We start from the raw sequence: 26005 nt of genomic DNA, 5'->3' as shown, positions 1-26005 counted from the left end.
AAATTATCTAATCTCCCATAATGTATCTTTAAGACAGAACAGTGGTACCCATAACATTTCTATCCATGGAGTTTTAGAAATAATGAGTCACACAAACAAAGAAAATCAAATACAGCAGTAAAGAGATGAAATGATTTTATTTTCACATGGTGACAAATCATACAGAATGGATTTACATGTATTCATAATTATAAAACTTCAATATTACTAATGTCCAAAAGAAAGTATACACTGTGACAGAATTATAAAACTTCAATATATACTAATGTCCAAAAGAAAGTATACACTGTGCATTTCATGCTGCATCAACCAAAGTTGTTTTCCATCGTATGCGGCATTTGGGTACAAGGTCAATCTGTTTCGCTTTTTTTATTTTGCTTAGAAATATTGAGTTTGGATGCAAGAGACAAACTCAGTAAAATTTTTTCAAATGTTTATAATCAAAATAAATCTTAGTCATATTTTCAGTGTGTATACTTTCTTTTGGACATTAGTATATTATGTCTAAAAAAAACTACACCAAGAAAAAATTATAATTTGGATAAAGACACTGAAACAATGGTTAAATATATCACCCATGTACATCTTATATATTTGATGACTTAAATTTTATTCAAGTTTTGAATTTCAATTTTCAACTATGTACAACTATTTTACTTTAAAATTATATTAAAAGTCTTGATATAGTTTCTTTTAGATGTCAGTATATTATAACCCTAGATTGATGACCAATACTGTGAAGGGCATGAAAATAAAGACTGTTCTGTATAATATCAACTGTGTCTGAAATATGACCAAAATAATATTTACAATTTTGTCATTCTAATATATTCTATCAATATTTACATGTAGGGTAACCTAAAATCTTTCAGCATTTCAATTTAGAGAAGATTTCCATGATATTGTTTCTAATGTTTGATTTCCATTTGAGAATATTAGGATAATAAATATAATCTCACACTCATCTTTCATATCAGTTACATCAACACATGTAAAGAGTTAATACATTTCACATAGAAAAAGACTCCCTTCAGATTTAGTATGTATTAAAAGTTACTGAATAATATACCTTGTCAGTCATATGATCTAGTTGCTTTAGAAACATTTTAATAATTTCACAGAAGCTAATGATAAAAGGTTAATGAACAGAGTTATACAGTCGTTTTAACATTAAAATGTATTTTAGAAATAAATATTCAAAAGCATGAATGCACCCTTAATACAATAGAAACCCCATAAATAACAAATAACAGAAATATTTCTATGAGATATACATACACAAATATAGCTTAATGACATTATGTACACAAATATACAGTTCATAGTTATCTATGTCTTTTTTTTTCTTTCCAGTCTAACTCTATACACCTAACAGTAATATTCAATAATTGCTTGGCTAGAATGATATTTTATGCAATAGGAATTTATTTGAATTGTTGTAAAGATAGTGGTTTTAAACCATGATAAATAACATCATTACTAAATATTACATTTCTTTTCAAAAAAACACAATCTTGAATGGAGATGTTAAATAAAATCTAACTGCTGTTGGCTGATTATTAATATTTATTTCTCCATGAGGCAAAATTACATTCATCACAATTTCTTTTTTTTTTTTGGATCAAGATCATGCTCATAGAAAAATAAAACAAGATTGCCCTGACTGCCTTCAACGGTGTGACAGATTCTGTATGAATTCATCCATTAGCACACAAATAGTGGAGATAAGAAAAATGAAATGTCTATCAGAATAAAGATGTCAGCTTTGGTTTAACATATTTGTTACCAAATACTGTAATATATGTTTTTTTATAATTCCCCCATAAGTTTTATGACTGACTACTATTAGACTATAAATAACAGCTCCTGACTCAAGTGCTTATATTTTTCTGTCTGATATCACAGCATAAAAATTATAGAGGGAGAGCACTGGTATAAAATAAATGATACTCTCCTACATGTTGTCTACATACAAAATGCTGTTGGGACTAAAGCTATGTCTAGATTTTAAATATTTTATGCTCAAATAAACTGGTCAAGAAAAAGAATTATAATTTTGTTAACATCTTTTAGTGAATCTCATTAATATCGAAAGACAGTGTATGATCTGTTGGTTCATGAGAATTAGGTTCGGTTTTTTTTCAACATTTTTTTTTATTACTATCACATTCATGTCACTTTGCTGAATCTCACCTATGCCTCCAGGTGATTGTCTTAACAAAAATGTTAGGTGCAATTTAAATATGTTCCTGTCCCATACCCAAAGTTTTTTTTTAATTAAAACTTGTTGAATACATAGTTTATTTGCCCAAGAAGGACTTGTGGAGTGATTTAAACTGTACGGGAATTGAAGAATACTTCTAGAACTTTGTTAACTTCCATAACGGTCCTGCAAAAAAAAAAAAAATGTCGTTTGAATTTATCAATCAAGAAATATTTATTTCGAAAGTAACCAATGAATGTTGATAATAAGGACACAAATTAAGGAATTATAATGAACATTAAAAATATGACATAAATTAAATCAAAACTCCTTTTAACATATAAAAGATCAGATGCCATTTCCACATTTTCATAAACAGTGAAACTAAAAATATTTTAATGATACTGCCTTATGATTATCTAAGAAGTAAAATTCTAGCACAGATTTCAGTTCTGAACCAATCCACGAATATAGTATATATGGTTTTAAAGATATGTACAAAACCCCAAAACAGACATAAAGAAAGCTTTTACAGTCATTCTTTCTACATTCTTGCAACCAAAAGACTGTATTCTTAAAATACTCTAGCGTAAGTATACATGAAATATGTGCCCCATTCTTGCGTAATATTTAGTTAAATAAAGTACCGATACCAAACAATATAGCCAATAAAGCACAGCATAATAAGACATACATTTACCCACATGGAAATTAGCCATCTACATTCTTCATTTGTCTCATAATGAGCAAAGTACTGTAATACAGTTAATATACTACATCACCGAGAAGTAAATAGTTTGAATTATATGGATAACTCTTGCATATATCCAATTATAAATAAACATTTGTTTTGTTTTTTTTTCCTTTGTAACATTCCTATTACCGTATACAAGACATAATCGCAATTCCATTTTGACTTTTTTTGTAACTGGATGGCCATTAATAGTAACTACTCTAGACAATGAAATAATGTTTAATGAACTCCCAACATTGTATTCCCATTCGTCCAATTAAAACTTTTCAACCTCTTCCCACCAAAATTATTAAGTAGAACTGATCCACAAATTAGCACTAAATATAGTGCACTCAATATGAAAATTAATACAATTATTTCAATTCTATAATCACTGCTGTTTTTATTTCTTGTTGTACTAAACTTTCTTTTCAATTATTGAAATTATAGCAGTGTACATGTACCATCACACACTTATCAGCAGTGAATATTCGCTAGGCCGCGACAATCACTGATAAGAATGACATCGATGCAATTTAATGAGCCACAAATATTAACTTTTTTCCTCTGACAAATTATATTCTAAAACGTTTTTTTTTATGTATTAGAAAAATAAAGACAAATTAAATTCTAAAACATTTTTTTTTATGTATTAGAAAAATAAAGACTTTTTACGTATTTGTAGGTAAAAATTATTTCCTATTTAGTGTAAATGGGTATTAAAAAGAGTATAAGGCTCCAATCTGCCCGAACTAGTAAGGTCTTATGTAAACAATGCACGCGGCATTGAGCCAGTGATTGATGCCGCGTGATGAGACGTGGTCACGTGTTGAAGGTAGTCATCTTTTACAGAGAGAGAGAGAGAGAGAGAGAAATGGGATTTAACTCCACTCGACACAAACTAGGTCATTTCAGGACTAACATATGGTTTAATTTTATTTACATAATTCGCTTGCGCGTAGGGGTCTTTAGCAGTGGGAGGAAACCGGAGGAAACCCACGAGGTTGGACAGGCGACCCTACTCCTTGTCACGTACAACCGGGGATTCGAAACCACGCCAGTCGACTCAATGACAGACTTTATGATACAGCGCGCGCACGCTAACCATTCAGCCATCCAACCCCCCTCTTTTACAGAGATATTAGAAGACTATCGTAATCCTCTGTAAGACAGATTGGTATCATCATATGAATAACTTAAATAAATGTGACACAAGACGAAATGAAATAGGGTTTATCATCCTACTGTTCTGATCCGAACTGGGCTAGTGAACGCAGCCATACGCGATACAGTGTGCTATGAGGGAAATTTTCCCGGGACAGCGGCACTACGGCCTACTCTTATATCGAATTCCAACTTTCAAGGGATCTTTTACGAGCAAACCAATGTGTACAGGGACCTTGGTTTTTTGTTCTCATCCAAATGACTAGACAGCTGTCCTTGTCAGGAAAATCAGGATGAACTTTCTCGGCCAATGCAGGGATCGAACACCCGACCTCCAGGCTAGCGAGCCAGCGTCTTACCCACTTAGACACCGTGACCCCCATAATACAACACAGATCTATGGTTGAAATAAATGGTTGATGAATAAAAAATCTTGGACGTAGTTTTGTACCAAACTTGATAACAGTTCTACTTAAGAATCTTCTATTATTATAACCTACAAATGTTATAAGCCTTGTTCATTAAGCATTGCTTTCTACATTCTGAAAGGACATTGCATCCTGGTTATTGTGACTACACACATAGAACACTTTCAAATATGTGTTTTCATTTTTTTTATCACAAAAGAAATGTCTAATTGAACAGGGCTACAGCAACAATAGTCTTGATCACTCCCACCCAAGCTGTTTCCATTTTTATTGCAATGAGATTGATCTGAACAAAATAGAGTGAAATGTCTACACAATGTCAAGGGACATATTGAAATTTCTTTTCATCAGTCTTACAATTGGTAGTGAAGAAAAAAAAAACACCTTGCATTGGAGGCATGCAGATATTGCATAAATTCTGTATGCAAATAGCACCAATGTTATTAATTGTTTTCAAATAAAAGTGGAGACAATCTAAGGCGGTGTTCAAGACTACAGCAACAAATCTAGAATGCTATCCCCACTGAAATACTTATATGTGTTAGTTAAATATTGCTGAATGAAAAATTAATAAACAGTATATAAGTTGTATATCAAATTCAAGATGTTTTCAGAAAAATATCAAGCATTTTAGATATGAAATTAACAAATATCACAAAAAAGAACAGCCACCAACTTTAATCAACACAATTTTCAACCACACATATCAGCATAAATTCATAATTAATATTGATGTAAACACCAAAGCATTCTTTTCAAGCCGAGATGGATGTTAAAGGTTTTATTTACCTTCACCATCTTACTATATATGATAAGTAGGGTTCTATTTTCTCTGTGAAAAATAAATATATGTTATTGCGTAAATTTTGTTATTTATCATTATATAAACTACAAGTACTAAAAGCAAGAACTTTTTTTTTTTTTTTTATTTCATTAGATCATTTTTCAGTCAAATTTGTTGATTCATTTTAATATAATTATAAAATGCTATCCATACATTTTTGTACTGGGTGGACAAGAATCAATTTATAAACTACACAAGGAAATATCCTTTATTGTTGCCAAACAAACATAAAAATTTGAGTAAGATTTCAATAATAGAAACAAAGAGATTTATGATCCCTGAACAGGAACTAAATTCTAAAGATTTTATTCTTTCTAACTTGGTAATTTCCGGCGTTCGTGTGTGAGTGCACATAACTGAAGATCATGATCAGGCTGACCTTAAAAATATCTTTGTTTCGCCTAACGCGACCGACTAACTAAATCCACCCCCGACTTAAATTATTTTATTGCACTTTTCCGCGATCTTTTTATTTTATTTTGTGTGTCAACCTGAAATATATCACGAGAGTTATTTCCCTTTACTATGGCTATGGTTTGATTCATTATTGAAACTGGTTGATCAAGACGAAAGCATCATAGGTGTCGCTTCTCAACAAAATGGTTGTAGACGAAAGCACGTCCATTCCCACGAAATGATTCTGCCTCTATTTTTCTCGAAAACGGATATTGAATATCCGTTTTCGAGAAAAATGAAGGCACAACCCGCACGATCGTTAAAAAACGTGTTGAGGGAGTTTCAAACGTCAGTTTCTGGCAATTCGTGTGCGAGTCGTGCATCACGAAAAATCTCGATGTCATTGATTTGTTTGACAATAAAAGAAGACGAATGTTTGCACCCGGAAAATTATCAAGCTGTCAAATTAGCTCTTAAAAAAAAATCTGAAAAAAAACCCCGACCTACCGACCCTTCTCCTCGATTGTGGGTCGGGTTTGGTGAAACAAAGATATTTTTAAGGTCAGCCTCAAATGGGGACAAAGTTATAAAGAATAAGATTTCTGGCAGCTATAAGAAAGTAGTAAGCCTATTCAATATGTAGGCAATAAGCAATGCCCTTGTTTTCTTAATAACTACATACATCTAGATAGAAAGTTATATCAATTAATTATTAAAGCAATCTATATCTTTTTAGAGAATTAAACATGAAAATGATAAAACCATTTTCATATTTTATTAGTGAATAGCAATGGTAATTATCTTTTCATTTGACAAACATGATCTGAACGCCTACATTATGAAAATGATTTGCAAATCATGAATCAAACATGTGAATGTGATATGTGATTGTAATGGGGTAGCCAAATAACTGAATAATTTGTTTCCCACTGCTAGGAGAGTCAACTATAAATTGTAAATATGTTCCTGTGTCTCTGATATAAGTGTAACTACAACTACAAGTAAAATACATTATAATGGTAGTCATTTCTTCTTTTAGAACTGCTGCAATCAGCAATTTTTCTTAACACAAAGCATAACTAGGCCAAGTTAATCAAAGAATAAGACAACTATTACTGTGTACTACTTGAAGATATAGCAACATGTAAAAGCAAATAGTCAAGATATCATCATGCTTGAAGTGGGTTTATTGTCATTTTAAACTTTCTTTATAATGTACAATGTTCTGTTTAGCGGCTTACAAATTTTCAATTCAAAAGTATCATTGTCTTATTGTTTTTAATGAACAGAATGATAAAAAGTTAGTAAAACTATGTTTTCAGAAATTAAATTTAAATAATAATTAAAACAATAAGTAAATGTCAATAAAACAATCAAAAACAAATAAGAATATTTAAATGACTACAAAAGATTTGGAAAAAAAAAAGTATTAATATTTGCACTCCTACATATAAGTACCTTAAATACTTCTCCTATCATAAGTCCTGAAAGATATGTTTCGTTTTATTACTTATATTTTATACCTATGTAAACAATAAACATACGTGTGCCCTTAAATGCACAAAAACGTTATACATAATAATAATAAAAATAAATCTTTTAGCTTATAAAATATGTGTAGTATTATTATTGTCCATTATTCTGGTATTCCATCATCAACTATATTACCATCAAAATATACTGAAATTTCACTTCCCACAAACATATGCATACAACATATTATGATTATTTTTTTATATTAATTATTACTGATGTGGCACTGTGATGGGAGGGGTTACAGGTATACTATTACAGATATAATTAAGCTTCCTATTTATGCAAGTCGTGGATCTGATGGTTGATGGGGTATAGACAAATAGCATTCTATTGGTAGAGGGAGTCTTCAAAGAACATTCTACTGGTGGAGGAGCTAACAAACCAACCCAGATAATTTTAAATGAAATGGCTCTCATACTGAAGCAAGAATGTCTGATTTCACTTATTTGAAACAATGATTTAAAAATCCCTGGAAAAATACCTCCTAAAAGTCTGTGGTAGATTTTGGACATCCTGCAGTGAAGTGAAATAATATGTACACATACATACAGCTAAAAGATTTATATATGTTTTAATAATAATGAGTAAACATCATGTACTAACTTGTAGACTTGACATAACACCATTTGCTAAACTAGAAAGTTTTCCTGCAACTTTAGTTACACCATCTCGTACACCATCTTTTATATCTTGTAAATCAGGCGTTGAATCATACGAGTTATTATTTCTTGCTGAACTTCGACTTCTGCTGGATCCATCATTAAATAAATCATCACTTGAAATACCAGATCGCCCTTCCAATCGTGATAAATTCTGTTTAGTTTCAAACTGAAATGATGTAAGAATATTCTCAGAAAATCAGCACAATTAACTGGTAGTAATAAAAGAGTTATTCCCCTTTACACCAATGAAATAACTGTTTTAATTAAACATACATTATGCAAGAGATAAATCTTAAATCTACCTATTGCAGGTCTTTCTTTAGGCCTGAAATGTTATCTAAATTATTAATTAGAGTTGGACATTAATTAACTTATCCAGACCATTATCAACTCTCGATGTCATCGCTAGCCTGCGATCCAGTCTTCTGCTCAACGCTCATTCATGATTAAATCAAAAGATAGGTTGCCAGGCAACGAAACATACGCCCACAGCAACTAAATCATCCTGGCAGTCAGAAAGAGTTGTTGCATATTTTTACTTTTGTCGGTAATGAAACATTTATAATACACTAAAATCTGATTAAGAGTAACAACTCATTAAGTAATTATCAGAAAATCATTAGAATTTCTTTGGCCCATTCCATTTAATATCATGGATTTAGCTGTTCAAGTTATCAAAAATCATTGAAAATCAATATATTTGTTCGTCTCAAGACCTTAAACTCTGTTTATCAATCTAAAGTTAATCAAAAACGAATATATATGGCGTAAACACGGTGTATAAATATAAAATCATGACCTGATGACCTTAAACACTGTGTTTAAATTTAAAAGTCAATCGGAAAGTAACTTTAGCCTTCAAAATTTTTTCAAAGTGATCAATTTGACTGAAATTAGAGTGAGAACTGACAGCTCTTTATCTAATCGCTCAATGTATCTTTAAACCAGCGGCTGCCAGGCAGGATACACCCACATTTTGCAAGAGATGGATAGAGAACAAGGTAAAAACAAATGCGATTTTTATACGCCCACATTTTCATGTGGACGTATTATGCCGTCGCCCCTGTCCGTCCGGACGTCCACAATTTGTTTGTGGACACTCTACACAATTTGTTTGTGGACACTCTACACAATTTGTTTGTGGACACTCTACTGGTCACAATTTTTAGCGGATTTCAACGAAACTTAAAATCAAAGTTTATAACCCAAAGATCTTGGTTCCTTTCGATATTCGCGCATATCGGACCGTAAGTTCCTGAAATATGGCCCCTGATTGTACAAAAAATCATGTTTTTAGCTTGTGGACCCTATAGCGGTCATAATTTTTATCCGATTTAAAAAAACTCGGTGAAAACCCAAGTGGTTGAACAGACGACCCTACTCCTTGTCACGTACAATCGGGGAATCGAAACCACGCCAGCTGACTCAATGACAAACTTTAGGATACAGCGCGCACATGCTAACCATTCGGCCATCCAAACCCCCACTTATTGAAGGATGAAAACCTTGATGTGAAAAGAAATCAGCAAGGATAATTTGAAATATAAAATATGTTAAATGTAAATCGCACAGATTTATTTATCTTCATAAATCTGCCTCAATAACTACATTTGTAGCCTTTCTCTTCCAGTTTTATATCAGACCCTGTATCAGTATTATAGAAGAGGGTTAGGATATAAGCACTGGATAAATAAACTGGAGACTGTATAATCTATAAAAGCTTTTAGGTTTACAGAATGTAATTAAAAGTTCAAGTAAAATGGCAAAGTTACATCAAGGTCTTTATTTCCAAACATCATATCTGATGAGATTGCTTTGGCACCAGCAAATTTCTTTTGTGCTGCGTCTGACGAAGAAGAATCTATATCATATGTTTTACGACTTCGACCAGATCTGAAAAACATAATAAAATACTTAAGAAATAATAATGTCTTACACACTGAAAAGTACAGTAATGTACTTTGAAATAAAAACACAATATTTTAAGTAAATTATTAGTAACATATAAATTAAACTTTAAGAAAAATGATTTCTTTTTTTAAAAAGCTGTGTGGAAAAAGTAAAAAAGAGAAAGATGACATTGAAATTAGAAGAGTATTGTGAGAAACTATGATGAATAACTTAAAATTGTACAAAATTATTATAGACAAGAAAAGGAGTAATTTCATTTAAAATAGACGTAAAATTCTAATTTTAAAACACATTTGTGACATTGCCTGATCATGCATAACTAAAATAGAACAAAAAATTATTCTGATAACCCGAAAGACAAACCTATTTTTACATGAACCACACTTTTGAGAGATAACAAAACAAGACAAAAAACGAAACGAAACAAAACCCCACACTTTATTATAGGATATATAACAATGAGGGCATACATATTTCAAAAATTAATATATAATTACTAATCTTATACTAAGATTTTTTTATATCAGCATAGAAGTTTTATGTACATCACTGACAAAGTGATAGACATGTGAATTTAAGATACAGTTCCATGAATAAAACTGCTAAAACTAAAAGCTAAAGAAATTTAATTTGAAAGGTTACAAACCAAAATACCTGACAAAGCAAAATTTTGAAGTGAAATTTGGTCAGCAGAATAGTATAATAATTATTATGGATTTAATTTATTATTTAGACATTAATTCACTTTGTAAGCATACAATGAACTCTATAGACCATTGGATTTCGAGACTTAACTTCGCACGGAATAAAGTAATCTGAATGAAGTTTTTAATATATTCATTTTTGATTAAGTATTTTTGAACTATTATAGCAAGAATGGCCACCAACTGTTTATCTGAATCTTACATAATGCGCCTGTAAGCCAAACACTAAATGAAATCCATAAAGAAGCCATTTTATCCATCAAAAGTGAATATCAATCGTACTAACACATCAAATCAACTAGATTGAATACTTTATTTTGATCTATATCAAAGAGGTTTACATCCTTTAATCTACAGCAAGTATTCAAAGACACAAGGCTAAATAATTGAAAAGATTTTTTGGCATTAAAATTTTGTCGGTGACGGAGAGAGAGAGAGAAATGGGGTTTAACGTCCACTCGACACAAACTAGGTCATTTCGGGACTAACATATGGTTTTAATTTTATTTACATAATTCGCTTGGGCGTAGGGGTCTTTAGCAGTGGGAGGAAACTGGATGTCGGTGACGGAGGCAGGGTCTAGTCACACTTTTGTATATATATAACCTCAAATGAAAAAGCTATGAAGAGACATGATAATGATTACAAGTATGTGTTAGAATGTTATAACTAACTATGGTGTATATATCAAAACACTGGGGTAATTGTTATTGTATACCACAACAAACCTTGAGTTATTATCTGGTTCATCTGGAGTACTATTATTGCTAACAAATAAAGAAATGCACTTCAGAAAATGACAAGGATTCAACATCAGAGTCATTAAAGTATCCTACACTAACATATACATATAGTGAAGTTTCTAATTTGGCCGTGTTGAATTGATTTCTTATTTCTCCTGCCACCACTCTGCCAGCTGTGCGGTAGTGCGGTAAACACAACACAATTTAGGTATTAAAACACACAATGTTCTAGCATGATATATTACTATCTAGTCTGAGGGTGGTGTACTTTTTACTTATGATCTTAATTAGTCAGAATAACCCTTTACTGTGTGAAGGTAAACTTCAATGAATTTAATAACAACTAACATTAAAATACAGATTTTGATTTCGTTTCGATTTTTTTATACTTTCGATGGCCTACACTCTACACTACATGAAGATCTGACCGGTTGTTTTGGGAGGTCACCCCAGAATTCATATGAGCGGATTTTGAACCTATGACGTCAAATTAACCAATCTGCATTGATGTTTCTAGTGGATTACTAACACGCCAAAAGCTTGCCGCAACAGACCGCTTCATTGGCTCATCCCTCACATTATCCAGAACATGTCAATGATAACAACTCTTCCAGATTCTACCTAGTGTAGTAATGACAAGTAAAACGAAATTTTGAACTATAAAAAATGAAATGAAAATAGGATCTGTGTTTTAGTTAGATTGGAAATAACCCTACTTTGATGGAGTGAATTCAAAGTTAAATTTATATTTGATATTTGAAACATATACATGTAGGCATCCGCTTATTTTCATTTGACTCGAGTGTATAGAATTATGAAGTTTCTACACATAATATCTAAATGAATTAGACACCTAACTGACCTAACCTCCAAATCACATTAACGTGACCTAATTCTTCTAATCCCATAACAGCACCAAGCTAATTGTTGTGGCTCCAATTGACACACCCAAGACTCAATTGACTGGAAAAATTGAGTAAATCAAAAAATTTGGTAAGGAGAGTAATTCATAAATTTTTAGCGTAAATATAGTCAGGAATCAGGATGTGAGAACGAAATTCCAAGGGGCGTGACATGTCCTCAACACGTGGAGAACAAGTGCCATACGTACAGGTGCAACTCAAAGTCGTTTTGATATTCAATTACTGATTTCTCAACATCTTTATTTCAAATTTAAAGCATTGGATTTGGGTACATGTTTTACTAGACAGAATTCACAAGAATTTTTAGTTATGCCAATATCGAAGAAATAAAACTGTTTTATATCACAATATTCATTCGGATCAAAAGAAGGACCAAAACAATTTAAGGGTGGGTAATGTGTGACGTGGATAATTAAAATTAAGAGTGATAGGTTAGTTGCTTAACCCTTTCACTGCGTATACCCGGTAGTACCGGGTATTATAAAATGTCGGTAAAATGCGCGTACCCGGTATTACCATGTACTCAGTAAAGCCCTCGCTAAAATTAGTACCGTAACTTCAAGTGCCATCTATTGTATTTTCTATACACTAGAACATATTTCCACGTGTTTCAAAGCGGCAAACCGTAAAATGGTGGAGTGCATAGTGACAACGTAGACGATGCCCTCTCGGCGAAGTCGTGAATGACGTCTTGCTGACCAACACGTGGACAATTTCGAGGCGGGTGATACACATAATTCGTTTCCAGTTACTCGATAATGAAAGTAGTCAGGACAGTGATTGGTATTATGAAGTGTGTGATTTGTTGCGCGACGTTCCGCCCATGGCTAGCTATGTCTCCCGTGCATGATGAACAAGCCCAATGTGAACACGATAGCCCTGTGTCTGCAGTAGATTCCGACAATAATTCTGATGTTGATAATAATGCTGGCCTGCTGGATCGTAAAAGACATAGGCAATTCCTGAGTCCCGAACGTGTAGATCTATTGACTGACTATATTGATAATGATATGGGACTTGGGGATGAAAGTGAAAGTGAAAGTAAAAACAAGGTATTGCAATCCGCACGTGGTCATGGCAGCGGGAGACGTGATGCGCGTGTTCGTGGCGGCATTGCTCATGGCTGCTATTGATATTTTTGTTCATTTTATATATCTTTATCAAAATCCAGTGAAAAAAACAATATCTTTTAAGTATTTCATGGAGAAAAATTCGTTTTCGTGTTAGCTTTAGTGAGAAATGAGAAATCCAAAATGGCCGCCATGACGTCACGTGACTACATTATTATGCAAATTTCCAAAATTCTATTTTTTCCTCTTAGCCCAACCCCATGCCCATCCCAACAGACAAAAAATTTTTTCATAAAAGCTTCCATAAGTACTGCTTGGCATTCAGTTCCAACCTCCCCTTTTTTCCTCAAAAAAGGGTCTAGCACAGGCAGTGGATTTACGTCTAGCATTGAAAGGGTTAAGACTTAGTATTGAAGTATGAAAAAAAAGCTACCTGACGCTGCAACTGGTAGCTTATTTTCAACACAAAACAAATTCCCGCGTAATTTAGTACACAAGATATGATTGGACAATACAACTAAAATAATGACGTACCGGTATATGATAATTTCAGCTATGAAAAAATTGATCACTCAGGGTTACAGTACTATAGCACCTGTCTATATAACATGCTTTCTGTTATTTTTTTAGTGGATTTAATGTGGTTTGTTTTTTTGTATTAAAAAGATAAGAGTACAATTTTCATCGTCCTTGACTTAAGTTAACAGGCAAGAAGATAGAAGGAATCAATTCAACACAGCCATTTCATAAATTACCAACATGGTAAACATGCATACAACAATATCAAATAAACACACTATAATAGCATACCATATTTATATTTTACTCATTTTTTTTATAAATAAAATTTGTTTTAATTTCTAAAACTGGTTTAAATTATCTAAAAGGTCAATATTTTCACAAGATTTGTACCAAAAATTATAGTATCAAAATAGTCACTTTGAACATATTAGACAAATTGATTACAAGGAAATCATTATAGAATATACTTAAAAAAGTTATAATTATATCAACTATACAATATTAATACATACCTATCATCATCTTTTTGTGACACGGTATCTGTAACATTATCTCTACTGTCTCTACTATCAAATCTATCTATATCCCATGATCCACCTTTATTCTGATTACCCCAACTACTAAAATCTTCTTTCTTTGAGCCATATAAACTATCATTATTCGATCTGCAAAATACCATCACAGTTCAATAATTATAAATCTAGTATTAACAATTTATGATACATGTAGCAAGTACATGTTACAATTAAATTTCATAGTAAATCAAACAGTAAAAGCGAAAAGACAAATGTTCATATTCAATACAGTCCACTAATAATTATTTGATCATTGGTTTACTAGTGTCAAGAACAGTTATCAGGGGAAGATATTTTGTATCGGACCATAATTATTTAACTGTGGATGTATCTGAACTTTGGCTTATAAATAAACCAATCATTGGTTTGTGAGTACTATTTGTGAGCTGCTCCCACAAAACCAGGGTCTTGGTCATTTTTATAAAAATTAAGCTAGCAGCATATTTGAATAGTCCACAGCCTAAGCTTTTCTAAAATAAAATTCTTTTTAAATTTGTGGTATCATCTGGAGTTCGGCTCATTCCCGGCAACAAGAAGGCATATAGTTTATGCTTTTGTGCCCATAGTACAAAATGAAGTTGTGCGACAAGCGTCAGGTTTCGTGGGAGTGGGTCACATTTGTTGTATGCTGATATTTGCCCAAATAAGTATCAATAAATAACTAGTCTACATGTAGTTTTGCAATATTGGCTTTTAATTTTCTGGAAATAGAACTATTTCCATCATTTTATATGCAGAAGCATATTTACACAATCGAAAGTATTTTATTCTCAATAAGCCCATTTATAAGAGAGAGAGAGAGAGAGAGAGAGAGAGAGAGAGAGAGAGAGAGGGGTTTAACGTCCATGACACAAACTAGGTCATTTCGGGACAAGAAATGAAATGGGGTTCAACGTCCTACTGTTCTGCTCCTGTATACTGGGCTAATGAAGACGGCATACACCATACAGTGCACTACTGTGCTATGAGGGAAATTTTGCCTATGGCCTACTCTTATATCGAATTCCAACTACAAAGGGATCTTTTACATGCACGACAATGTATACACAGGACCTCAGATTTTTTTTTGGGTCCCATCCAAAAGACTAGAGAGCTGTCCTTGTCAGGCCCTCCACCATGCACCACCGACAATGGATAACCACGCCGGACAATCCTGATGAACTTTCTCGGCCAATGTAGGTTAATTCTAATTTTAAAAAGCACTACTTGCTTTTACCCTGTTTATGCTTATATCACATTCAGAGATATGTATCAAAATGGATACAATATTTAGCATCTTTAGTACCAGTACTTAAACAGTCTAAGAACCCCAGCTAGTGACCTGTTTTTACCATAAAGTATCCAATAATTTTGGATCATCAATAACTTTGCATGTCAAATAAAAAGTGCCAACCTGGAGGAATTTGAATTAGAAAATCCTAGATTCTCAAATTCATCTTCAAAGAAATCTCTGTTTCTAGTAGGTTTTGGTCGACTATCATATCTATCTCTGTTATTTGGGTTGACCTGTTCAATGGTCTGCATATCTGATAAAGCGGAATGACTGATACCTCTGTAAAAAACAAAAAAAAACCAACAATTCTCTATTATTAGCATACAAATAATTTCTATAGAAAGGGAGAAATTGATCAATATATACTTGCTCTTTATGAGCTTTCAAATTGCTAGGCAGGCTGATGTTACTGTTGTTGCAATTTTTTGATTCATAGCTCCACATGCATCATTATTAGGTTTGACTAATATCTGAACATACAAAATATTCATAAGCAACTTATTTGTCCATCATACAAAAAAAAACTTAAATTGTCACTGGAAAAAAAAAGAATTACAACAGAGGAAAATGTGAGGGTGTAAAAAAAATAAATGTCTCACCTACTACCAGCGTACCCCATACCAAGTCTTTCAAATTGTTCAGCTTTTTTAGGATCGGCTGCTTTCAATTTTGCCTCCTCTCTGAGTCTTTTAGCATCCATATCTTTATATGCTAACTTCATTGATGCCCTGAAATATTTAATTATTAAATTATTATGATAAACTGATAAGTATAATTTATCAGATTATAAATGATTCCAATGATTTATACAGTAACTACTTCATATATTAATTAGTTTTAAAGTAGTCTCTAACTCTATATTATCCAAAATCTTCGACATTGAAAACACAAATTATTTATCAATTTAAATCAACATTGATGATGTGATCTTACCAGCAAAAGATGAGCTACTGATATCCAATATTTAAAATAAAAAAACCATTTTACAATTGGTACACGAATCGCGTTTCAGCGCTATTTGTAATAAGGGACTCGAAAAACGAGGCTAGGCATATTCCACAAGTCATGTCAAACGGTGACGCTATATTCTTATCTGGAGAGCATGCGCAATAAATACTATCGGCATAGATTGGAATAACCAGACGACAGAGATTGCCATTCGATTGAGACTTCTGGCGTATTTCGCGAACCTAACTGATTAGAAATTACAGTAAAAACAGAAACGATTGAATGTAAATCAATTTATATACATTCATATTACATTATTGTATGCCTTGTGACACATTTGTGTCAATTTCTAGGTCCCAAATATTATCGATTTAGATCCTTTAATGTACTCTTATTGAAATCAATTTGTGAAACTAATTGTACGATTTAGATTTATTACATTAATTTCTTATGTGCATTACTTTCTCGTTTCATTTAGTTTTTTCTGGATCAAAAAGACTAAGATTGAGAAATGGGATTTAATGTCAACTCAGTAAATGTATTAAAATGTAAATTTTCACTGTTGACAAAGGAGTAGAACTATATAACTTACATCTGTTTTTGTTGTTCTTCTACTGTTCTAGCTTCTTGTATTGCCATATTTTTACTAATTTCTTCTCTTTCTTTATCTAACTGATTTGCTCGGTTTTCTATTTCATTAAAATTAGTTTTCACTTTCTGGGCACCAAATCCTTTCTGCAATGAAAATTAAAAAAAAGTGTGGAAATCTTAGAAATTGATGAGAGAAGTCACTTGACCCAAAACAACATTAAGTGTATTTATTTCAGGTTTCAAACCATTGTATTTCTGTGTAAAATGTAGGTATATTTAAAAATTTAAATTTTAAAGCCCAATAATTGATTCTGTAGTTCTTATTTACATTTCCCTGACAAATGGCAATTCTAAAAAAAAACAAACAATATCACTGATATACATTACCCCTTTTCTGGCTGCTGTTGATTTTGTTTTTTTACCACCTATTAAAGATTTTCTTGGTTCTGCTATAGCTGCTGCTTGAGTTGGAGACATATTTAGAGCTGCTTCTACACTAGGTCCCTCATTAGGATCAAAATCTGAAACATATATATTTAATTTTTATACACATGCAAGGAGTGAACTACACCACATCTTGGGCTATTATACATCAGTACATGACTGTTATGTATAAAGATATATATAAAAAGATTAAAGACATTCGTCAAAAAGGTCCTGTCACCATAACACTTTATTCTTAAAAATCATATCTACAATCATTTCTTAGTCTAACAGTGAAAGGATAGAGAATAATAATCTGGATCGTATATTTGTTTCTTTAGTGTTATGGGAGGACATGATAATCTGTATCTATAATCATTTATGGAGTAGGAGGTAAAGCTAATGAGAAATTATACACAAACTTGTTATATTTTAATGCCAATTATATAGGTACATATTTTAGATTACAATATTATATAGGCTATGAATGATCATTTGATAAACTTGTACTCATGTGAAACAAAATAATAAAAAAAATGATAGAGAAATATATGTACCTGGAGTATCTTTTAATGAGCCATTTCCGTTTTTAATAGGTACTGGCGCTGTACTGCCTAATCTTGCTGTTTCTGATATACTATTATTAGTTGTCTGAGTCCAGTCACCAGTTTCTTGTGTATGTTCATGGAAAAAATCCACTTCTTTTTGGACTGGGGTGGTTTCTCCATGAGATGCATCAATGTGAAGCTGAAGAAACAAAATAACTTGTTTACATATAGATATCATGGTTAATGGTTCAATGCAATACAGAACGGATTGTCGAATACTGATATTGCAAAAAAACAAAACAAACCAAATCCATCATCTGTTCATTACCAGTACAAAACTGGGGTATATGGTCCTATTTTCCTGTACCAGTCTGGCTAATAAAGATGGACATAAGCCATGCAGTGCACAATACCAAAATTTTGCATACATCGCATTCTATTTTTAACTGCCAAATTTTTATGTTTACACAGAATGACTAGACGTTTTTTCCTTGTCAGGCCCCAATTCCTGCACCAGAGAAAACCAGACTGGAAAATCCTGAGAAATGTTTCAGTCAAGACTGAGATCAAACTCAGGCTTCCTGATTAGTTAACCAGAGCCATATTATTTTACTAAGAACTTTGTATAAAGATAGGTTGCCAGGCAACGAAACATACACCCACAGCAACTAAATCGTCCGAGCGGTTGACAGGGGTTGTCACATATTTATTCTTTTGTAGGTAATTGGGGATATTTACAAGACAGTTCCATACAGATCAGACTATACTTTTTGTCGTTTCAGGGTTCACAAGGTTCCACAAATTGAAATAAGGGCCTTAACTCTGGAAATGAAATAAAATGAAATGTTGTTTAATGGCACGTCAGCTCCAACCGGGCTATATTGCGCCAAACATATGGTGAAATATACAAGACAGGCTATAACATCTCACAACAATACTATTTATATAATTAAATATAAAAACAAATATCACAGTTCTTAAGTTTAAAAATAAAATCATGAACTTTTAAGCACTTAACTCTGGAGGTAATTTACAGAAATTTTGAAATTTGACAGGCTTTTTCGTTTTACTAATTTAAATAATGCATATAAATTTCATACAGATCGGATGATAACTTTTGTCATTCAAATGTTCACAAGGTTTACAAAGTAAAACAAGGACAATAACTCCAGAAATAATCAACAGAAATTGCTACAATTCAATAGACCTCCGTTTCACAAATTCAAATGATGTATATAAATTTCATACATATCGGATGATAACTTTCATCAATCCAGCATTAACAAGGTTGAACAAAGTGAAACAAAGGCCATAACTCTAGACGTAATTATTGTAAATTGCTGAAATTCTACAGGCTGCGTGGTTACACTAATATAAATGATGCATATAAATTTCATACAGATCGGATGATAACTTTTGGCATTAGAGCATTCACAAGGTTCAACAAAGTGTAACAAGGGTCATAATTCTAGACATAATAAAGAGAAATTATTGAAATTAAATAGGATTCTTTATCTCACTAATGTAAACAACATATATCAATTTTAAAACAATCGGATGATAACTTTTTCCATTAGAGCGTTCACAAGAAATTGTGGACAGACGGACGGATGGGGGCGGCGGAAATATACATACACATTTCCATATGGGTGTATAAAAATAATAAAGGAGTAGTTAGAGTTAAGTAAGAACCAATGTCCAAACTAAATGTGTTAGGCTTTGAGTAAGGCCTACAGGTAAAATGTAGTAGAAACAAGAATGTCAACCTCTCCATATAATTTGAGAAGCAATTAATCTACAGATTAACCACAGTATGTTGAAAACAATTCTCCCCAAATTGACCACAAATTTTTAAAATAAGGGTAATAACTCAACTCTATCAATAAAATGCAACATTTAAAACTTCTATGCGTTGCATCTTTATCCTTAGAACACAGGACATGTACATTTGTGCAAGTTTCACTAAATTCTACACAGAATTAGTGAACAGAGAGATATAGCTGACAATAATATACAAGAATGTTAGAGAAGGATGACAAAGTTAAAAGGCAGGCATAATATAATTAACATAATACTAAGGCTAAATTAAAATATACTAGAAAGTTCCCATTCAAAAAAGCATAATCATGTGTACATGCATGTAACCTCAAAAGAACACACCAACCACAAAATATGAATGTTCATCTTTAAAAAATACATCTGCTTATGATGTATCAATCACTTCATCAGATTAGTGTTTTAAGTGATCTGTACAGATTTTAAAAAAATAAACTATATTCAGAAATTATAAAAATTGCACCCAGGTCACAGAAGGTACATGATTTCAAATCATATTAACTTACTTGTAATAGAAAAAAGGTTTTTAGTATTAACACTAATTAAATCAACAAGAAGGCTGTCAGAAATTAATCACAAATCCTACTAACATATAGCTTGGTAACCTTGTCGGCTACATTATCTTATCAAAATTAATACTTCTGAATAATATAAATTCAATGTGACATGGTCAAATCAGTTTTAATATATTTTTATATGTTTATCATTTGTATTCAAATTGACTGAATGAACAGATATATTCTGAATCACCCATTGTTTTATTAAGAATTCTGAGATTGACATCAAATACACAGACGATACACAAAAATAATACATGTTACTATTATGTTATATTTTGAGTAATCAAGTTACTATCTACCTTGTCAATAGTAATACATGCATTTCAAGACAATTCATTATTTATAAAAAGTATGTAATATGACTATATTATTATGTAGGCTAGTAGTTTTTCAAGTAATTAAGTAAATAATTATCTCTAAAATTAAAAGTTATCTAAATATATTGGTTACAACATATACACACCGATTACACGAATATATTAAATTTGTATAAATAATCCATAACGTTGAAATTAAGACTGAGAGCAAGTTAAAATTTCTTTTAACTGGTTAACGCTTTAAAATTTTAAAGCTATTTAGGTGGCATTTTGATGAGAAAATGTTTAAAAACAAATTTGGTGCCTTTGATCCTTGATTCCGAATCGGTGACAGAAGATGCGCAATCCGGCAGATGTAACTTTAGCAACAGTGGCACTGTGGTCTCTGAATGATATTTTGCATGAATTAGGCCCCTTCATGGGTCTATATAACGATTTTCCAGCCGAATTTGCATATATGATGTCACAGATTGTTAACGTGTTAAATAATTTATATATGTTAATAAGTTAACTGCTCTCAGCCCCAGCTGAAACTTTAATATTATTCAACCAAATACGGTAATATCCACAGTTTAAAGGAAGATAACTGCTGTTAATACTAGTGTTAATATAAAGAGCTCATTTTCAAAACATCATATATCGCATGTCATTTTGGGGGTGAAATGTTGACTTCTTTTTGAAAATACCAAAGACAAAATTATACAAGAATACTATATAAAATATGTGAGATACCCGCAACAAAATGATCTATAAGTCTTTAGAATAGAGCATCGATACGATAAAAAAACAAAGTCTTGATTGTCCATTTTTACATTTAATTATCGCTCACAAAATGTATTCAAATCAATATTTGATTATGGCCTTGATCAGTTAATTAATATCTATTTAGATAACATTTCTGGCCCCAAAAAGACCTGCAATAGGCAGATTTACATTGTGTAGCTCTTGCATAATGCATGTTTAATAGGTAATAAGCAGTGATTCATATGGATACATTTTGCGTTGTAATGCGTATGGAAAATGGAATATTTTGTTGTCGTGAATGGAAAATGGTAAAAACATTATGCAATGGCAATGAGTTGCTAGGTGGGACCATCTGGCAATTCTTATGAAGGAAAATAGTTACAGATCAAAATTATTGGGTGATGGCACAGAAATTAAAGTGAAAACAGTGGACATGGGTGTCCCAGCATCATCACGTTTCGCTTGACAAAGGAGAAGCAACGACTTCTTTTCAGGATTGGACTGATGAATCGTCCAACGAAGGATCAAGCCCATTAATCAAGGCAAATTAAGTAGTTAATCAAGATAGGGATACAGACTGTATAACACGATAAATATGTTGATCACTTAATTAACTAATCAATCCGACCCTATTACGATAATCAAAATGAATAGTAGTTATACACTCAGTACAGTCAATATATACTGGAATTTTGAATATTATTTTTATTATTATTCACTATGTCTTGATATCTGATTGGGCATATACCTGGTCAGAAGTTTGGAAAATTGTGTAGGACATATCCGGAAAAAACAGACGAAGTAGCAATAGCATCCCTGCTGTGAGACCAAATTTATCCCCTAAGCTACATGTATCAAATCGTTGTCTTCAAAAATAACTGAAGTCATTCTTAATGTTCACAGACATTTGTATTTGCATAATAGTCCACTGATTCTGTTTTAATTTACAATTTTCAAATTATCTTCCTTTAAACAAAATGAGAGAATTATAATGTGCCAATATATCAGCTTGTTTTTCTGAAATCAAGGAACTAGAAGTAGAAATATAACTGAAAGAAATATTATTTTTTAATAAAACAACAACAATAATAATAATAATTTTAAAGTAATTTCTGAAAAACAAGCCTGTTAGATTCAAACCATGATTAATAAGCTGTATTTATAGGCCATACTCTTGTGTAAACAGGAGTGCATTTATAATTAACCATGCATGTACATGTATGTAAATGGTTTTTTTTAATTTTAATTTTGAGAAGTGATAGGTTTCACTTCTTTACAGTAACAAAAAAGTCAAATTCTGTAAACAAAAGATCATTTTCCTTCAACAATTCCCCCCTGTTTACATCTCAAGAGATAAGCCAAGGCTGACAAAGTTGTCTAACCTTGTTTCCTTTGCTGTCAGTCTTCAGCTCTAAGAACAGCTTTATGATTAAAATATATAAAAAAACATCAGACATAAAAGACAAACACATTAAAATATATATTTTACTACTTAGACGTGTACAGACAAAATATAATGAATACTAGTAGTTTACAATATACATGTATTCCACAGATATTCAAGCCATTAGCCTAAAATTAGTTCTAACTAGTGCAGTACAGTACAAACTAATTAATTTCCCTTGCACTATATTTTCTATGATGACAATCCATCAAATACAACAAAATTTTAATATAAAAAACAGAACAAATCCATGTTAATTTATTGTTGTATAGCTTTATGCACGAGTCAAAAAAATAATTCAAAAGACAAGAAAATACTACTCAACAATGGTAGACAACCCATGCTCATATTTTAGAATCTTGAGTCAGTTTTCTTACAGATTTGGCCATGAATTAAAACTTGTACTTAGACATTACCTTGGTTCCATGCTGTCTAACTGCATGCTGTGCCAATCCGAGCAGTTTTTCTTTATATAAAACAGCAGCTCTACTGTTGTATTTCTGTTGAGCTTCTGCTGTGGTACATCCATGTTGTCGGAAAAATGCAAGCTGGAAAAAAGGGGGGATGCATACCAAATTAAAATTTATGTTAGTGGAACTCTGTTTCTCAGATGATCAGATTCAAATCCAATAGTAATAAATATAACAGGGTAATTTATATGTGTAACTACACATTTTCCTACAAGCAACAGATACATGTATCGATATACGATTAAAGTAATGATGCTTGATTTGCATTTTTCGGAAGACATCAAATTTCTCATGACTTAATTCATGCTGTGTACTCAGATTGATTATATATTAAGAAAACAATAACAAAATACCAACTCCAAATATCACGGCTTTCATACATTCGGATTTAAAACTGCAGCTCATCAGTTTGGTTTGTGACAAATAAAGATGGCGTCCGTCTTGTTAAATTGGAGGCAGTGCACGTGGTAAATCGAATAGATCGGTGGAATGTTCAATTTGTCATATCTTTAAAATTTGTAAATACTAAATGAAATTGAACCATTTTCGAACTGGTATTCCCAAACTTTCACATTATTGCAGAGTGCAACTGCAAGGGATTCTATAGGGCTAAATAGTCTTTAACATTTATTGAACCCCATAGAGGAACTGTGTGATTATATTTATGCAAAATTATACAGTAAATAATACTTACTGCATTAGCATTTCCGCCAACTTGCATAGCCCGTAACTGTAGCCAGGTCCAGCTTGTGTCTAACTGTGTTGATCGGATAAAAGTAACATGTACTCCAAGAGATCTGTGTGTTGCTGAACAGTCGATACATAAAAATACACCATAGGTCACTGATGCCCATGTTGGGTTATTATTGTTACAATCAAAACATGTCTGAAAAATAAAAAATAAATTATTTAATGTAATTTATATATTATTAATACATACAAAGTAAGGGAAATGATTGTGTGTGAGTGTTGATATGTGAATTCTATCTAACATTTACAAAAGGTAGACCATTCTGATTTGGGTAGATCTGACCTGATGTTTTTGTTTGATTACATATCATTTCGGTCCCGCGTCATTTCAGACTTACGACATTTCGAACTCCAAAAAATATGGCCTCGACGTTTCGGTCTGGGGCAGGTGACATTTCGGACTCAAACAGCTGACGTTTCGGACTCGGGAATAAGTTGAAAGGAAAGGTTGAACACAACTGTCATCGTTTTTTATTTTTTTAAAAAAGAATAATATGCTGTAGAATCGATAAATTAGTGCGGACAAAGAAAACTCTTTTTGGAAAATATTAGAAATGGCAACGATCAAAGTGGGTAATTAAAGCTGATGAAACGATAATCCCTATGGTATTGTAGTATGCGCAAAGAAACCTTACAGTTTTTTAGTGGACGAGGAAAAACGTGAGTTGTCAATCAGCGATAATAGTGGCTGTGTGTTGATTCTATTATTCCGACTAACATAAAAGACATTTAGGCTTTCACAATTATAAAACCATTAGCAGTATTATTAAATATACACAAATTTTCAACAATATTGTATTGTCAAGTTCAATACTCGCCGATGAAACAAAACAAAATAGAACAAGCCGTGTAAAATCAGTGTTATCTTTTTATTAGAGGTCTCAAGAATCGCTGATCAATTAAATAAAACAAAATAACTATCAGACTCACATAAAACGAAAAAAAAAATCAAAAAAATCAGCTGTTACAAATATATCACACAAATGTTCAACAGTTTTTTAATTATTCATCCGAGTCCGAACCGTCGTCAAACTGAGTCCGAAATGTTGTCTGTGTTGAGTCCGAAATGACGCGGGACCTTTTGTTTTAGTTTTACTGGTTGAAAACAAATTCGGTTATCTTATTCTCAACTGGTTTCATTTAATGATTTATTAAACCTTGAAATTAGAAACGCAGAATCAGAATGGATTATTATCAAGACAACGATTTTCATTTACATTGTCATTACACAAAGAACCGTATCTATTATAAATGGTCAAATAAAACCGGGAAATAGATTCTACTAGTACTAAAGGCTGCTGTCACGGATGCATGGTTATGAAATAAACTTTGACGTTTCAGTTGTTTACTGTTTCTTGTGTGACATGTGTGACCGTGGGAGTTGACACGTTTTTCGTTGGAAAAGCCAATCATAAGGAATGGTCACGACACCGAAATTTTCAGTTTCAAATGCTTATATCCTATAATATAGCAGCTCATACAAGTAAAACCCGATAATTGTATCATCCCTATCATAACTACTTTTCTTTATGTACAAATACGTTTACCTTATTTGTCGGAATCGAACGTAAACGCTTGAAAATTGCTGTAATATCAGCCTTAGACGGTTGTTCAGCCATTTTTGATGACGTTCACTCGGAAGATCACGTGATAAATATTATATCTCGAAGTTCAACAATTTCTTCTA

At 32.1% G+C, this 26005-nt stretch overlaps 1 protein-coding gene across 5 annotated transcripts; it reads right to left on the bottom strand.

Annotated features, from left to right (window-relative positions):
* Window positions 1-118: 118 nt before the first annotated feature.
* Window positions 119-25960, bottom strand: LOC126811912 (ADP-ribosylation factor GTPase-activating protein 2). Of its 5 annotated transcripts, none has more exons than XM_050537958.1 (15): window positions 25866-25960; window positions 24263-24454; window positions 23515-23646; window positions 23037-23075; window positions 18207-18396; window positions 17614-17747; window positions 17228-17370; window positions 16287-16415; window positions 15808-15966; window positions 14352-14504; window positions 11310-11348; window positions 9739-9859; window positions 7908-8132; window positions 7227-7252; window positions 119-2389 (listed from the first exon to the last, which is right to left on the bottom strand). In XM_050537958.1, exons 1-14 carry the CDS (start codon window positions 25935-25937, stop codon window positions 7244-7246), a joined length of 1737 nt encoding a protein of 578 aa, XP_050393915.1. In that variant the 5' UTR covers window positions 25938-25960; the 3' UTR covers window positions 119-2389; window positions 7227-7243. The 5 variants fall into 5 exon arrangements, with proteins under 5 accessions (XP_050393915.1, XP_050393914.1, XP_050393913.1 ...); XM_050537957.1 differs by lacking the exon at window positions 7227-7252 and adding an exon at window positions 5318-5360; XM_050537956.1 differs by lacking the exon at window positions 7227-7252.
* Between the last annotated feature and the right edge of the window lie 45 nt (window positions 25961-26005).

This window comes from Patella vulgata, chromosome 2, assembly GCF_932274485.2.
Source record: "Patella vulgata chromosome 2, xgPatVulg1.2, whole genome shotgun sequence".
Classification (NCBI taxonomy): Eukaryota; Metazoa; Mollusca; class Gastropoda; family Patellidae; genus Patella; species Patella vulgata.
The sequence above is the reverse complement of the archived record's forward strand: the minus strand, read 5'-3'. Positions and strand labels throughout refer to the sequence as shown.